At 35.5% G+C, this 17,567-nt stretch overlaps 1 protein-coding gene across 5 annotated transcripts in view; it reads left to right on the top strand.

The window, feature by feature from the left end:
- The window catches only part of slc12a2.S (solute carrier family 12 member 2 S homeolog), a 59,157-nt gene extending 42,166 nt beyond the window's left edge, over nt 1-16,991 (top strand). For 4 of the 5 annotated variants that reach the window (XM_041580415.1, XM_041580413.1, XM_041580416.1 and 1 more), the window contains exons 21-28: nt 4,477-4,608; nt 6,330-6,377; nt 7,216-7,338; nt 8,000-8,111; nt 11,104-11,190; nt 13,524-13,659; nt 14,042-14,109; nt 15,969-16,991. In XM_041580415.1, coding sequence (XP_041436349.1) covers nt 4,477-4,608; nt 6,330-6,377; nt 7,216-7,338; nt 8,000-8,111; nt 11,104-11,190; nt 13,524-13,659; nt 14,042-14,109; nt 15,969-16,104 — 842 coding nt within the window. In that variant the 3' untranslated portion in view covers nt 16,105-16,991. The remainder of the gene's footprint in view (nt 1-4,476; nt 4,609-6,329; nt 6,378-7,215; nt 7,339-7,999; nt 8,112-11,103; nt 11,191-13,523; nt 13,660-14,041; nt 14,110-15,968) is intronic. The other variant, XM_018244271.2, reaches the window with a different exon arrangement.
- The last annotated feature ends 576 nt before the right edge of the window (nt 16,992-17,567 follow it).

Below are 17,567 nucleotides of genomic sequence, written 5' to 3'. Positions count from 1 at the left end.
ACTACGCAGTAGAATGGCTAATGAAGGTCATTTTCCACATGCACATTTCCTTTATGCACATGCTTTTTCTACTGGAATCAGTTGTTAAGGATTACCCTGCTAGCGGAAAGAAATAACAATTGCTATAAATAGTATTTTTGGAGACTGTAATGTTGTGGTGCTTCTAGACAAGAATATCATCTAGTTTATGAGAAGCGGATATACAAGGGAGGTATGTGCAGGGAAAACTTTTGTCTATTTTCTCTTAGACAAAGGATTTTATAGCCGGCATTGGTCGAAAGGAAACTGGAATTAAGACAAGAAAATCTGACAGACCCTAATTGCTTGGGTGGGGTGAAGTTGGTTGACAGCAATTTTGCTGACAGACAGTAGACATTTGAGCTATAAAACAAATCTGACTTTCAATAAAAGGAATGAGTAAGATCAATGTGTTCATCAACCCCTTCATTACCAGATCTCTCTTAACAACACACATTTTCATACACCTATTAGAGTTAAATGCATCACAATAATACAGTAATGTATTTGGGTGAGACTACCCTTTGCATAACGCGTCAGGGCACACAGGCAGATTTGGGGAGATTAGTCGCCCGGCGACTCGAGTGGCACTCGGGATGGCACTCGAATCGATTTTTTTCCCGAAATTGCCCAAAGTTTCCTAGTTACCTGGCGACAAATCTCCTCTTCTTCGGGCGACTAATCTCCCCGAACTGCCTCCCCTGACTTGGAGCGATTCATTTTCTGAAGTCGCCTGAAGTTTCCTCGCCGGCGATTTACATTTTAGCCGGCGGGGAGGCAGTTCGGGGAGATTAGTCTCCCTGAAAAAGAGGAGATTTATCGCCAGGCGACTAATCTCCCCGAATCTGCCTGTGTGCCCTGACCCAAAGAGTTCACCCATATAATTTATGCAGAACTTCCATTCCCGTGCACATGTTTTTAGACTTTTTGGATTGAACTGCTGCTCAGAAATTATATATTAAATTAAGAGGGCATCCTAACCTTCTAAAGAAACATGATGCATTTCAGAGCCACAGTCATGGCAGGGCCTTGATATCCAGGAGCCAAGGGCTACATGCTTTATTTGAGTATGCAGTATCTAGATAGAACTCTCTGTTTATTAGCTCTGCTATGTGTTGTAACGCAAGAGAATTGTTTTTATGATAGTGTAAGTACAAGCTTGTTAATGTCTGACTAAATGGAAATGGATACATGCCTTACTTACATTTTATGTATCAGAATTGTGTTTAATTCTATGGTAGATCTTTCCTGATGCAGTGAATAAACTACTGGTGCTGTAGTGAAGATACTTTGTTTTTATTCTACTCACTCTATGGAAACACAACTCCCATGAGCAATTCCTCACTGCCAGCAGCTGCATCTCTAATTTATTTATAGTTAAAGTGCACAGCCAGGGGAAATATTCCCTTCCGGCAATAAATTCTCTTGTGTTATTTAAAGGGAAAATCCTCTTTAGTGCTTTTACTGTGAAAAACATTATTATTTCAATAGCTAGGGCTTACCAGTAGGGTTCTTGAGAATCATAAGTTGGGCAGGAGATAACTGGAGGCATAAATATATCCTGAAGAATAGTGATTTTTTACAAACAAAGGATAACATATTGTCCTATTTGTTTCCTCCCGTAATAATTTGTAACCATCAGGTATTTTATAATGTAAAGTTTCAACCAAGACAAGTAACATCAAAACATTTTAATGCAATATCCCCAAATCATAATCCTAATTGCCCCTTTGTTTGTGTATTATATATTTATTTATATATAATACACAAGAGCCATGAATATCTTGTAAATGATATCCTTATAAACGGTGACTAGTGATGTCATCAGTTATAAACGGTGAGTAGTAATGTAATTTGTCACGACTCCTAAAACTTGTGTATTATAATAAATAAAGTACCCCTTGTTGGAAAATATGAGGATATTAGAAGAACCTGGGGTTTCTGGATAACTGATCTTTCCGTAATTTGTATCTTAACACATTAAATCTACCAGAAAATCATGTAAACATTAAATAAACCCAATGGACTGGTTTTGCTTCCAATAAGGATTAAATTATATTTAAATTTGGATCTTGTACAAGGTACTGTTTTATTATTATAGAGGAAAAGGAAATCATTTTCAAAAATTTGGATTATTTGATCATAATGGAGTTTATGGGAGACAGCCTTTCTGTATTTCCGAACTTTATGGATGACGGATTTTTGGATAACGGATCCCATACCTGTATATGTTTAAGCAGATGGAAATGTTCTCTTTAAGAGGCAAAAGTATAACATTTTCAATTCCTATTAACATTTAAATAATGGTCTAGACTAAAGGAATTTCCTGGTGATTAGTATCTGCCTATGACTGATGGTTTGCTGTAAAGTTTGTAAAATACCTGAAAGAATGTGCTATTTCTCTATTTTGTGCAGCATTACTTATAGTTATTATGCTGCATGATTCAATTAGAAGTTGCCTAAACTATAAAATGCTTCAGAGAATTTACCTCTCTGTATTTTGTTTCTTCTTTTGTTTCTAAACTACGAGTAATTTAAGCATCCTGATGTCATCGTCAAAGCATTCTAATTAAGATTTGCTTGCTGCAAATGGCTTTAGGTGTTAATTATAAGATCAATGGGCTCCTGTCAATAGCTGCCCTAATGTATACATGTCAGAACCCAGTGACCCACATTTGCACTCCCTCTTCTTTTATCATTTACAGAACTAACATTAGGGGGCAGTTAATAAGGCTTTTTTTTCCTCTGTGCACTGTGCTTATTATTGCACAGAGCACACTGTTATTTTAGTAGATTTGTTTTCTGAAATACTTTATTTTAGAATTTAAATACACTGTTTGATTGTATGCAATGATTTAAAACCATGTTCAATTTTTTTTCTTTTGTGCTCCGTCTTTAAAAACTGCTTGACACATGGAAAGCATTCTACGTGGATTACAACAAGTGCTGAATTTTTTGAGTGCTTGTAAAAATGTATGTAAGCACCACAGTTAAATACCTCAGAGAGAATACAGGACACAAGTAAAGCAGAATCAGCTATATTTGATACGTCGTTTATGAGAGGAACATAGAACTAAAGCTCAACCCATCTCTAAGATGATGTAAATCTAAACAGTATAGCTCATGGACAGCAAAGTGGCTTAGTGCCTGGTGTCATGCAGCAGTGGGGTCTGATTTCGATATTACCTTGGGCACGATCTGTAATATTTTGTGAATTTCCTCCAGGTACCCAGGTTTCATCCCACCTGGGAAGAAAACATCGGCAGCTTGATTGGCTTCTGATAAAATTAGAGGCACATTTATAAAGGGTCGAATTTCGAATTCATGTGTGTTTTTTAAAACTCCCATGAACTTAAAATTCTACCAATCGAAATGTATTTTTAATAATCACAAGTATATGTTATGTTTGTGTTGGTTATGTTGCCGTGACAGGTTGCACTAAAAGAAAGCTTGTCTCAAAGTAATCATAATTTTACCTTCTTTCTTTGCCCCAGAATGCATTGATGTTAAATAAAATAGACTTGGAACATCTATTTATCCATTTATTTGTCTTAATGGCTACAATTTCTATAGCATTTGCTTTGGGATATTTTCTTATTCAGATTATTGCCATATTGTTTAATATGTTTTGTTTTTGTTTTTTCAGTAAAGAGGTTGTTCACCTTCAAACAACTAGTTGGTTTCAGATAGATCACCAGAAATAATGACTTTTTCCAATTACTTTCCATTTTCTATGTGTCACCTTTTTCTAATATTGAAGTGGAAAGTGTAATTTTTCACCTTCTAAAGCAGCTCTGAGGGGGGGGGGGGTCACTGACCCTCTAACTGTTCTTAATTGATACATTTAGTTGATTAATTTCTTGTCTTTGTCCCTGCTGAGCAGAATCTATGAGTTTCATTAAAGACAGCTGTTAGAATTGATACAATAGTTGTTAAAGCTGGCCATAGATGCAACACACATAGTCCGGAAATCATACGAATCCTCGCAATCCTCGATTCGTACAATCGGATCTTGGTATCTATGGCCAGCTTAATACTCCAAAGATGCTGCTGAGAAATGTATCGACTAAATGCTGCAAAATTCTAACCGTTTAGAGTCTGCACCTGAATTACTGAGCTGCCAGACTGAAACACCAGAGACACAAACTTTAAACTTTACAGTAACCGTAAAAAATAAATAATGGAAATTAAATGAAAAAAGTCTTTATTTCTGGGGAACAATCTGAAAACAACTGAACTGAAAAAAGTGTTTGGGAGGTGAACAACCCCTTTAAAGATCTAATTGCAGTAGCATATTTAGGAATAGATACCACTGCTTTCAAGACGGTATAACCACTGCTTTCAAGACTGTTATTTAATAAATTGCTCAGATTACTTTTGGACAAGGAAATGCCTGTATATTGTTTTTTTTTTTCATTAGCATTTCTGTTTGTAACCCATATTTTTTGCTGTTTCTAGAGGAGCTACTGTCATCTCAAGAGAAATCTCCTGGTACCAAAGATGTCGTGGTTAATGTAGACTATAGCAAAAAGGCTGAAGCAGAAGCTTCAAGACCATTTGCCAGTGACAGCAGTCCTATGATGCGGAAAGGTATCTAATCTTGGCCACAGAAATGTCTAATGTTTCCATTGCAAACTCACATTCATATCGTGGTAGTGGTACAACAGCAGGACATTTAATAGTGGAGTCTGAGGACTACAGATTTTGTTCAACCTATAACTTCTGTAGCAGAAGACTGCAAAGAGAACATAACTGCAGAGCATACTGAAATCTGCTTCCATTAAGGTCCAATTCAACTTACAGTATACATTACTTAATATGAGAAATAAGTAGCACTGCACTGCAGAGTTGTATTAATGCTCATCCAACATAAATGCGACTTTTACCTGCAAGGCACAAATAGCACCCTCATGCAGGCATTTTTTACTGGTCAAAACCTCTTCTTTTTATTTACCTTGCTGGTATTTTTACTCCAGGCTTTCTTATCCTGACAGTATGGAATGAAAACACACCACATTTTTCTAAGAATAAAAGAAAAAAAAAACTAATGCTGTAATGGTATTTAAATTTTATGATTCTATTCTAAAACCGTGATTTTTCAAACTGCATAATGACCACCACCTGTGTAATCACCATATTACTGTTATCTGACTGCCTTTGCTGGGTTCTTATAGGCAGTGTCCCACTGGCCATTCTAATTGGCACCTTTTCTAGTGGGAATCACCGTAGGTTGCTTTCCATAGACAGTAACTAGAAAATGCATTAGTCCTGTGCTCAATCAAAATTCTGTCATATGCTCAATCAAAAAAACTGTCATATTATCTTAAAGAGACAGTAGACGTTTTTTTCTTCTGATAGCTGTCCTACAATAGTGTTCCATCTATAGTCCTGTTCGACTGGTCACACCCCCACAGATGGCAGTCCATAACCCCTTCTGCCTTATGTAACAGTACTGGGATTGTTGCTATCCAGCATGAGGCAATAGAGCTTAGATAGAACTAAAAATGCTGAATAAGCCGAAAACACTTCATAAATTATACAATCACATCATCATATTTCCTGCAGTCAAAAACACATTTTAATAAATAAGAGTAAAGCTAAGTAAGATATCATAGTCGTACAGTTGTAGGAAATTTAAGCAAAAGGAACAAAAACATTTTTTTTTACATGAAAAAGTTTGGCCCAAGAAGATCTCGGAATGAGAAGTGAGTGAGCCAAAATCCCTATGACAAGAACTGAAAGACTCTTAGCTGTATACAAAAGGCATTTACAAGTTGTGCCGGGGGGGGGGGGTTCTGTTTCTTTATTCCCAAATTATAAAGAATATGAATTAAAATGTAACCGTGCTTTAACATTTTCCAAATAGCTTTTTTAACACACCAAGCTGGTGTACCTGCTAGGTATCTCTATCTATCGCCAGGGAGTCACTATAGTCCCCACAAAGATCTTATTTTGTATATGGCTAGCTTAAGATGTTGTGTGTTTGTGTGTGTGTATATATATATATATATATATATATATATATTTATAAATATTTATAAATATATAGCAAAACAACCCATTTTTCCTATAATGAAAAGAGCCACTTACCCTGTTTTCAGCATTCTGAAGAGGTTTGCATATGTGTGTATCATTTTGCACATATTCCATATCCTGTTTTTTTATTTTGCACCTTTATTTATTTATATCATCATGCTTTGACAACTTCACGGGAAGCTTTTTCACTGCCATATTTAACCTGATTATTTCCTTTTTTCCTATTTAGTTAGCATTAACATTACTTTTCATTTTTCTTTTAAAACATAATCCAGATGAGGAAGACGATGGCAAGACACCAACACAACCACTGTTGAAAAAAGGCAGGCATCATTACATTTTTATTTCCAGTAGAGCCCTGTTTGTCTATCATTCTTTTTTTTTTTCCTCCCATTATCATCTTTTAATCCTTCTGTTTGCTCTCTGTGTGGGGTTGTTTTGCTTCAGCTCTTGATCAAAAGAATTCTTAAAATACAATTTTTTTCCAGTCTGTGAAAACAAGAAATTGTAATCTGACTTTTTGTTTTGCAGGGGAATGACATTCGTTCTTTTGCTTTGTGGTTTTGTTGTAACAATGTTAATAGCTTCTTGGTTTCTCTTGGCCTCCAAGATGACGTATTTAGATTCTAAGTACAGCATGATAGGTATTTGTGCACAGCTTGTTGAAACTTGAAAGCATAATTGCCCTATTGTGCAAAAAAGGGGTCTAGGCACACTAATAACTTTTCAGCAAAAATGTGTAACTTTTTATATATATATATATATATATATATATATATATATATATATATATATATATATATATATATATATATATATATATATATATATGAGCATTTCTAACTGGTCTTACTCCATTTGAATAAAGAGATGGCAATAAAAGACAAAAGCTGCATTCAGGATTTAGTGATTTCTTTTTTCGAATAATGGTATATGCAGCCTTTTGTTCTAGGATAGTGACATTTTTTAAACAAAGATATTGCAAATATGGGGCACAAAGTATCTAAAGGCATATAATATGTGCAGACCTCTGTACTCGGAAACCTTCATTTCTGAGGAGAAATGCTGTCTTTTCAACTTCTCTTTCTACTACTAATTATAAATATTTGAATTACGATGGCTCTTTTTGTTAATGATTTTTTTACGTGTTTTTTCCTGCAGATTGTAAAGGTCAAGGTATTTCACTGGACACTGCTGATCAAAGGCTTTTGGATGCTAGCTTGCAGTTTCAGAAGAAACAAGGCAAAAGCACCATTGATGTTTGGTGGCTTTTTGATGATGGAGGTGAGCTCATACACAAGGGACCGATTTAAGCTTTAATGACCTAAAACCAAATATCTGCTGTTGCAGTAAAAGTTAATAGGTCAACATATTTTTATTAACCTTTCCTTTGTCTTATTAGCTAAAAACCTCTCAGCTCTACAGTTTGGTGTATGTTTATCTGCTCATCAAGAATCCAGAAGCATTGCTTTATAATTTGTTGCAAATGGAAAAAGATGTCTTAAAGGACCAGTAACATCAAAAAATTAAATTGTTTTAAAGTAATAAAAATATAATGCAGTGTTGCCATGCACTAGTAAAACTGCTGTGTTTGCTTAAGAAACACTACTATTATTTATATAAATAAGCTGCTGTGTAGCTGGGCAGCTATTAAAGGCTCAAGTTACACAGCAGATAAGCTTTGTAGAACATAATGCTATCTGTTATCCATTATTTATCCTGTGCCATATAGCCGTTTTTCAATTTCCGCCATTGCTACTCAGCAGCTTGTTTATATGAACTGTATTAGTGTTTCTGAAGCAAACAGATCAGTTTTACCAGTGCAGAGCAACACTACATGATATTTTCATTACTTTAAAACGCTTTCAGTTTTTGGTGTTACTGTTCCTTTAAGCATACACTGTTTTTGTTAGTTTTTTTGGTTATGTTTTCAATTATCTTTCAGGTTTAACATTGTTGATTCCATATTTGATTACTACAAAGAAGAAGTGGAGAGACTGTAAGATCCGAGTTTTTATTGGTGGCAAAATCAATAGGATAGATCACGACAGGAGAGCGTAAGTGTTTTTGCTATACTGTGCCCCCAGAATGAAAATACTTCCAACAGATCATATTATATATATTTTTACATGGTTCTCCTTCAACATCCATTTTGTGATGGTCTGTGTGCTCCCTTGGGTCTCACAATGTGCAGAAAGAAGCAGAACCAGTAGCAGGGGACCTGTTTATTATGACTAGAATGTTCTGTTCTACGTGCTTTGAATACTTTAAAATATGATTTATTGCTTAATTGAAGCTGGCTGTATTAAAAATGGAGTTGTATTACTTACAAATCCAAAGTTTTTTTTTTCACAAACAAAAGAAAAGGGTATGTTCACGCAAATGATGTTTATTCTTGTTGAGGTGAAAGAAATTGTAATTCTAAGCAACATTTCAATATACATTGACATTTTCAAATTACTAAAAAGTTATTTGTTAAATAAATTTAAATTGAAAGCAGGACCTATACAGAATTTACATGACTTACTGTATAAGTGAGATTCATTTTGTGTATGAGTTCCCTTATTATCATTTGGATCTGTCACTTCTCCAACAGTGATATAAACCTGCTTGTTTACAGTCTGTCTTAGGCTTCAGGGATTAGTTTAGGAACAAATGTACACTGTATGCAGTATTACTTTACTAGAGGGAAAAACAGGGTAAACTTTTAATTTAACTACATGAACTCATTATAAAGCTCTATGGCAACCCATCTATTAAAACCAATTCGTCAAAGTTGCAACTGATTAGTTGGTTTTAATTTAGTCCAAAGAACGAAGAGCTTTTATTAAGACTTCCATTATGTCTAGGCTACTGATTGTAAGAGAGATGTAACAGTTGCAAATAATAAACCCACTATCTCTTTTCAAGGCAGATAGAGTAAACTGGGTTCTTCTTAGGAGCTAAAAGGGATTTGTGATGGGTTATTACTTTGTTCATCTGGCTTTGTTCACAACATTATAACTGGTCAGGTTTAATGGGTGCGGGATGCTTGCACATTGCATACTCTTCCACAATAGCATGCAATATCTTCCATTTGCATACTATGGTGGAAGGTGATTCATCATAGAAGTAAAATACTTACTTTTATTGAGCATTAAAATAGAACTCCTGCTCTAAAATAGTTTAAATACTGAAAAAAAGACCTTCACTTAGACTAGGAATATAGTAATATTCTTCTTTCATATGAGTAACATGTAACTACCGTTAGCTTTTAAGTACAGTTTGACTTTAAGATGAAGCATGGGAAAACTACCAGATGAAAATTAAAGAGAATAGAGTGTATTTTATAAAGTTGCATTTCTACTGATATGGCAGAGCAGTGCCTAAATGGTGTTTTGTATGAGAACATTAAGGTTTATAATCAAATGTTTCAGTAGCTTAGGCTAAAGCTAGCAAAATCTAATTTACTCTCTTTTTTTTGGTCATCTGCTTTTAATGTGGGAACTGTCAAGTTATATTCATGGCTTGAGATGTGAGGGATTTAGTTTGCTGGTGACTGAATATCTTAAATCAAGCTTATTGCTAATTATTAGCCATTTCTTACCAGCCAAGGAAAAAACATCAAAGATGGAAATGTGTAATTCTATCAGAGCCAACAAATTATGTGTGCCACAATTCAACATCATAAGATGATATTATCCCTTGCATTCATGTTCATTTTATAAAGGAACAGCTTTAAATCACTCACCTTGGTAGCCTGTACCATTTGTAAAAAGGGATTCCCAGAAAGCTGATTTCCTTAGATGTAAAGCAAGGTGTCTGTTCATGGATTCTCTTCTGTTTTTTCCTTTTCCTTTAAATAGATAGTGAAGTATTAATGAATAGCTTATGTTTTACTCCTCCTTTTTTCGCTGTACTTTAACATTTATATGCATACATTGGTAATACCATACTATTTGCCTTGATCAAGTTATTTTTTAACAATGACAGCAGAGTGGTACTGTACTGTATCTGCTACCAGTAAGGATGCTGCTTTGTTCAGTTCCATTAAGTTTTGCTATTATATTGAGTCTATAAAATGGAAACCGTAAGGACTTTGTTAAACTGTCAGGTGTGTTATCATAATGGAGAAGATGGAAAGTGGCTTGATTGCTTTGTCATGGCATTAATGGAAAGGATTAGACATTACCACTGCCAACCTAGACTCTGTAAATCCTATAATATTTATTACAGGCCCTGTTAGAAGGCAGCTGTGTTGGGCTAAGCACACAAAGTAAAGTAGAAAAAAAAAGTAATAGTAATTTTTTTTCTTGGACCATAAATATGCTGTTAGTGTCACCATACATACAAGCAAAACAGTTCAGTGGGGACTGCAAATGACAATCCCTTTATCAGGGTTAGTCGCCTTTAGATTGACTTTTAGTATGATGCAGACAGTAACAAACCCGCATTTTTTTAGGTGGTGGTTTTAGTGAGAGACTGGAATGAGTATAGAAAGGAAACTGAATATGAACACAAGTAATAAAATGTAATAAGAAGTAAAAACAACAATAACATTGTAGCTTCACAGAGCAATAGTTTTCTGGCTGTCCGTCAGTGATTCCCATTTCAAAGCTGGAAAGAGGTAAAATAACTCAAAACTAAATAAACAATGAAGACCAATTGCAAAGTTGCTAGGAATAGGGCATACTTAAAGATACCCCCTTTAAGCAAGAAACAGCATTATTTAATTCTAAACTTGATTTTGTTCTTTTCTTTTTCAGGCTGTATTCATCAAGGTTTATACATTAACTCTTACCAGCAAGCAAATAAAGTCATTCTGTCTTTCCACTTAGCTTTGTCCCCAGAGTGTCCATGTCTACTGGGTATCTTGACAAGCTAGCTGTTACAGCACTTGTCTATTAATAACATTCTTATTATCCAGAACATACACTAGGGTATAGTTATGTGCATTTAATTGTAAAGCAAAGAAGTGCTTGAAGTGTCCTTTAAGGTGTTCTTCCAGATACATGTTATCAGTGTTTTAAACAGTTGGTGAATATAACAACTTCCTGATCTCTTTTGCAGGATGGCAACCTTACTCAGCAAGTTTAGAATTGACTTCTCTGACATCATGGTCCTTGGGGATATCAACACAAAACCAAAGAAAGAGAAGTAAGGAAATTTAATAGTTGCTTTTTAACCTTCTGTTATTCTGTTTTTAGACGTAGAGTATTAATGAGGTTTATAAATGTTTGTGTTTTGGAGGGAACTTGGGCAAAAATATTTAAAATATTATTTTGAGTAAGATTAAAGGTGCACAAAGTTTAATCTGCATTGGTATGCCATTGGTTTTGTATATACCATATGCCTCCTCCCCACTTTCTAAAAGTCTCCTATTAATCTTCTCAATGTCTGTCCAATTATCTTTACAATATGTGGAATAGGTGTAGACAGAACCTAATGGACTGAAAATACCAAATAAACCTTCAGTTTTTTCAGTACAATATGAAGTCATATTCAAGCATGTACACAGAACATCTCTGTTATTATTTACAATTATATTAATGGACTCTTTAATACCCGTATCATCTGGTGAGGTATTTTACAGCTAAATATCTTACCTTTTCGATATAAAAACATTATTAACTGGCTGTAAAGACCTTTGCTGAAAAATGGAATTATAAATTGGAGTTGTGTTAAGTCCTATTCACTGAGTTTGTGTTGAAAAGGGCCTCTTTGTTTAAATTTTGGAGGTTATGCCTCAGATAACCACTGTTACTCCATAGAAAAGCAAATATGCAGAGTAGGAATGATCTATGGAGGCAGTAAGAGCTGTCTTTGTATTAAGTATTTTATAATTTTGGCATATACTCTGAAATATATACTTTTTATAAATAGGGGCAGTAGAGCTTTAACCTGCTGCTTGTATGTATACATTTAGGTAAATATGTGGATCATTTTACAGCAATTGTTTTTACAGCTGTTTAGTAGTTTTTTTTAATGAAGGCATTATAAACTGTATGCTTCTTAGAAAATGAAATATGATGCCCATAAGTAAATCTACTTTTCTGTCCCTTGAAATGTAAAAATGTGCCCAAGTTGGTAACAGGAACCACAATATTCTGAGGGATGTCTACTATTTTTAGAGCTTTTGTATGCAGATAATACTGTCTTTTTAACATTAAATGGGGTCTGTCAGAGTAGTTGTCTAGCCTGAGGCATTCACAATAGAGTGCAGCAGAATACAATCCTTTTTATGAACACGTGGGATTCTGTTCTACTGTCTTTAGGGAATGCTGAAGTAAGCAGTATTATAAACCTATTTCATACAATATGTAATAGTAATAAATACATAAACTGAACAATAGTTCTGATATATTGCAAACAATCCTTTGAAAAAAGAGGTTTGTTTCTGGAAAGTGGGTTTTGCATAACTGTGCATATTGCAGCTGTCTCATGTATAACTAATTAGCAAGTTGATGGCATCTTAATTCACTTTCCTCTAGTCTTTCCATTAAATTTATATGTACAGAAGAGTACAACCTATCCAATATCCAATAATGAAGTGATTCAACTTGCTGCCTTCCAGTTGTTTTTGAGCCAAAACTGCCACTGATAGTATGGTAGTAGATTAAAGGGATACTGTCATGGGAAAACATGTTAATAGTGCTGCTTCAGCAGATTTCTGCACTGAAATACATTTTTCAAAAGAGCAAATGGATTTTTTTATATTTAATTTTGAAATTTGACACGTAGCTAGACACAATGTTGAGTTTCCCAGGTGTCCCCAGTCAAGTGACTTGCACTCTATACTGCTGTACTGCAAGTTGAAGTGATATCAACCCCTCCCTTCTCATGGTCACCCCCCCCCCCCAGGGTTGCCACCTTTTCTGGAAAAAAATACCGGCCTTCCTATATATTTATCTTTTTTCCCTATTAATAACATTGGGATCAGCCATCATTTTTACCGGCCAGGCCGGTAAAATACCGGCCAGATGGCAACACTACCCCCCCCTTTCCATAAATATAGTCACGCGAGTAGGAGAAACAACAAGATTTTTAAGGTGTTATACAGGAAGTGACCTGTGTCAGTGAAGGTTAGTGGGCACCGAATGATTATGCATCTAACGATTTTTCGTCCAAAATTGGTCAGAAAATCGATCGGGTCGATTAAAAAATATTCATTGGTCACAGTGAAATGTATCCATTGTCCGATTGTTTGCTGGGCCCACGTTAATTTAGAGATATAAACTACACCCTAAAAATCATGACAGAATCATCTTCAGTTAGTGATAGTATAGAGCAGTTGATTAAGGCAAACATCAAACCTGGCTTTTTCTCCAAAGTGTAATCCTATACTGCACATGACTTTTGCCCGTGACTTCAACGGCATCAACTTGTCACAGTACACACAGGATAATTGGAGGTATTAAGGTATGATTGTTGTAGTTAGATTCAGCTCTGGAAAATCTACATCTAGGGCATAATTTACCTTTGTCGTTTAGTGTGGCAGCTTTTGAAGAGATGATTGAACCATTCAGACTTCACGAGGATGAAAAAGAACAAGAAGTTGCCGACAAAATGAAAGAAGAAGAGCCCTGGAGAATTACAGATAATGAGTTAGAACTTTATAAAACTAAAGTATGTATATCCATTCTTTCTTATTATACACATACATTATATTTCTTATATGTATCTGTTTCACTACATTCATTTAGACAAGGGACACTGAGTTCTTTTAATGTACTGTGATTATGTGTAACCCGTGCAAAGCATACACCAGTTCAGAAGATCATAGCATGGCAGTCAGTAGACTGCTTTTATTCATCTAAATGTGCAGTAAATGTAACAGATCAATATTACTGAGACTACTGTTTTGGAAATAAAACTAAAATTCTAAAGTGTTGTTAAAAGCTTCTTGAGAGTCATTCTAGATCACTGATAATACAATTTCATTTTTGTATTTTTATTAATATACCGTTAAACAATACTATTATTTTTCTCATCTTTCACCTTTCATTAGACACACCGTCAGATTCGATTGAACGAGTTGTTGAAAGAGCACTCAAGCACAGCAAATGTCATTGTCATGTAAGTACAAATCAATATCGTGCACAATATTCTCTTTAAATGAGCAACTTACTAGATAATTTTGTTATTCCCTCCAAGAGACATATCTCGTTGTTTTTTCATCTACAGAGTTTTTTTTTAATATAACCCATTAATAAGTCATAGTAAACCAGTTATGTGTCCAAAAAATATTTGTGTTGACTTTTAAGTAAAATAAAATGTTTTTAACCGATTTTTAAGTTATACTAAACTAGTTATGTATCAAAATAAAAATTGTGTTGACTTCAATAACAGTCTATTTGTGGCCTCAATTATGGAGACAAGACATCCAGCACCACTCCCAGAATTTAGTTCAATAAATCAATACTAAAGGTAGTGGGGTATCTTTGAATTTTTTTCAACGTTAAATTATAGTTCAAGCCTGTGCACCGCTCACCGTTAGAATCCAATGGCCCGGGTGCAGACACCCGAACCAAACGCTTAAAGAATGGAGCTGGTAGTATAACCCCTGACTCCTCACACAGGGTTACAATCAAGTTTTCAAAAGAACAGAAACATCGTAAATCTTACCCCGTACCCGTTGTGACCCGTGTGCCGCCGCCCCAAGTCAGTCACTAGGCGGGGGACGTTGCCAGCCAGTCTGTAAGAAGAAGCAGCGCACTCCTGGGCCCTTTCCACAGATCGCTCAACTCCCGACCATAGGTAAAAGCGATGTACTTTATTTAAACATACGATTAATTATAAACAGCGTCTGAGGTCTTGACGCGTTTCGTGTTTGCACACTTCCTCAGAGACCTCACTTCCCATCACGTTACCCACAATTTAAACTCTCCCACCCCATTAGACGTGGGTGAGTTTAAATTGTGGGTAACGTAATGGGAAGTGAGGTCTCTGAGGAAGTGTGCAAACACGAAACACGTCAGACCTCAGACGCTGTTTATAATTAATCGTATGTTTAAATAAAGTACATCGCTTTTACCTATGGTCTGGAGTTGAGCGATCTATGGAAAGGGCCCAGGAGTGCGCTGCTTCTTCTTACAGACTATTTGTGGCCTCAGCCATATTTTAAATAAAAAAAGGGTCTGAAAATAAAACTAGGACACTCTGGGTTATTTAAAGTCTGAATGCTAAAAACTAGAAAAATTTATTATAAAATCTGAATTTTTTGTGGAAAAAAACCTCAAATTTTTCGAGATTTATTATTCCCTGAGGCTGCAAAAAAGTCAGAATCTAAAAATACTCCATCTTCAACCTGTCAAGGTCCTGTAGAAGTCCTGTAGAGGTCCTATTTACATTTTAAAGATATTATTGTCTGAGCTGGGTTCCGTACGATAATCCAAACATTTCGAGATTTTCCGCTGATTTCACAAAAAATTTGGACTTCTCAGGCGTCAACTCAAAAATGTGCATTTTTCATGTGACAAGCTGCCCATTTTTCATGTGACAACCTGCACATTTTTCATGTGCGTTTTTCGTGCGACAATCATGGTTTTTCCCCAATCCAATTTTTTTTTCTATTTTTTTTTTTTTTTATAAATAAGGGCAAATTGTAGATCCTAGTTTGGTCAGACTTATTTTTATTTAAAACATCAGAAAAAATTTGGATTTTGATAAACAACCCCCTTGATCTACTGAATTACAACTCCTAGGATCCTATGACTAACAAAAATTGCTGGGAGTTCTGAGCTGTAACATGTGAGCATGCTGATCATCTCTTATAGGTTGCTTGAAATAGCTATGAATCTATAAGGGCATGAACCAAAAGGTTATTTACAGGTCGAGATGTGAGATTGCAGCAGTGCTCTTATTTTTCAAAAACTATTTTCTCATGGTTTACACTGGCCCACTGAAAGTTCACCATGTTTTATTCTTGTTTGCAGGAGCCTTCCAGTTGCAAGAAAAGGTGCAGTCTCTAGTGCCCTTTATATGGCTTGGACAGAGGCTCTCTCTAAAGACCTGCCACCAATCCTTCTTGTCCGCGGGAATCATCAGAGTGTCCTTACATTCTACTCCTAAGCACTCCCGACCACACATCCCCGAGGAAACGGTACGCCAGCAACTGGAGTGCAGGTGTCATCATATTCTCTGCATCCTTGATTGGCAGAACTTGACTCTTTCTTTTCATGATTCCATAGACTTGAAAGCACACAAAAGGAAATTACTGTATTTCCATGGTCTGGAAATCAGCAGTTGTACTGCTTCTGTTACATAAGAGATGGATCTTGGCTTCATAAGGGAGATTCCTATGTTTGGGACTGTAATACATGGAAATTAGTTTCTCTGCTACTTGAACAGCAGCAATAAAAGTGTGATTGTTTTTATTTTGACCAGTGAAAGGATTCTAGATTTGTAAAGCCTTTAGCCTCGAGGTGCCTTTATTAAAATTAACCAAATTTCACCCATACCCCTTTTTTATATACTTGTATAGATTGTACAAATCTGCCTTCAACTAGGACTTTAGAACAAAAACTTCTAGACTCTTCCATCCTGACGATAACTTATGCTGCTTCTCCGTCTTCCATCAAGCTATTCATACCTGTGATATGTCTTAAATGTTTGGTTTTTTTAAGTGTCTGTGAGATAAATGCACAGGGTCGAGCAATGGACAAGTCAGTTATTTCAATAATAAAAACAAAACCAGTTTTGATGTATTTGGAAGGTTAACGGATATTTTGTAGTATTACTGTGGGGTAGCCTTTATTTTACCCCAGCATTGAGAAACTATATCTGTAGCATTGCTTTTCTTTTATATGACTTGTATATGCAAGTGCCCTGAGAAATTATTATAGCAAGAAAAAAAAATTTGTGCCCATATAGTTTATATTAACTAAAGAAGGCCAACCTTTGAGCCGGTGAGGTTCATTGTAATCATTTCTAATAAAGACTTATTTCCTCTCCTGCGATTACTTGCTAGGAGACACACACATCTTTTTACTGGCTGATATAAATTCCTTTTTGACAGATATGTAAATATAATAAGCTTTGGCTAGAAGTCAAGCCTTGGATCCAAGCCAGTTGTGAAACCTTGGTACATACAATGTTAAACAGACAAAGTTAAATTAAAGGAATACTGTCATGGGAAAACATGTTTTTTTTTCCAAAACGCATCAGTTAATAGTGCTACTCCAGCAGAATTCCGCACTGAAATCCAATTCTCAAAAGAACAAACAGATTTATTTATATTCAATCTTGAAATCTGACATGGGGCTAGACATATTGTCAGTTTCCCAGCTGCCCCCAGTTATGTGACTTGTGCCTGCACTTTAGGATGGAACTACTTTCTGGCAGGCTGTAATCTCTCCTACTTAATGTAACTGTTTCAGTCTCAGTGGGACTTGGCTTTTACTATTGAGTGTTGTTCTTAGATCTACCAGGCAGCTGTTATCTTGTGTTAGGGAGCTGCTATCTGGTTGCCTTCCCATTGGTCTGTAATTAGGCTGTTGGGGGGGAGGGGTAGATATCACTCCAACTTGCAGTAA

Source organism: Xenopus laevis, chromosome 1S (genome assembly GCF_017654675.1).
Source record: "Xenopus laevis strain J_2021 chromosome 1S, Xenopus_laevis_v10.1, whole genome shotgun sequence".
NCBI classification, from domain to species: Eukaryota; Metazoa; Chordata; class Amphibia; order Anura; family Pipidae; genus Xenopus; species Xenopus laevis.
This window is presented reverse-complemented; position numbering and strand designations above follow the sequence as displayed.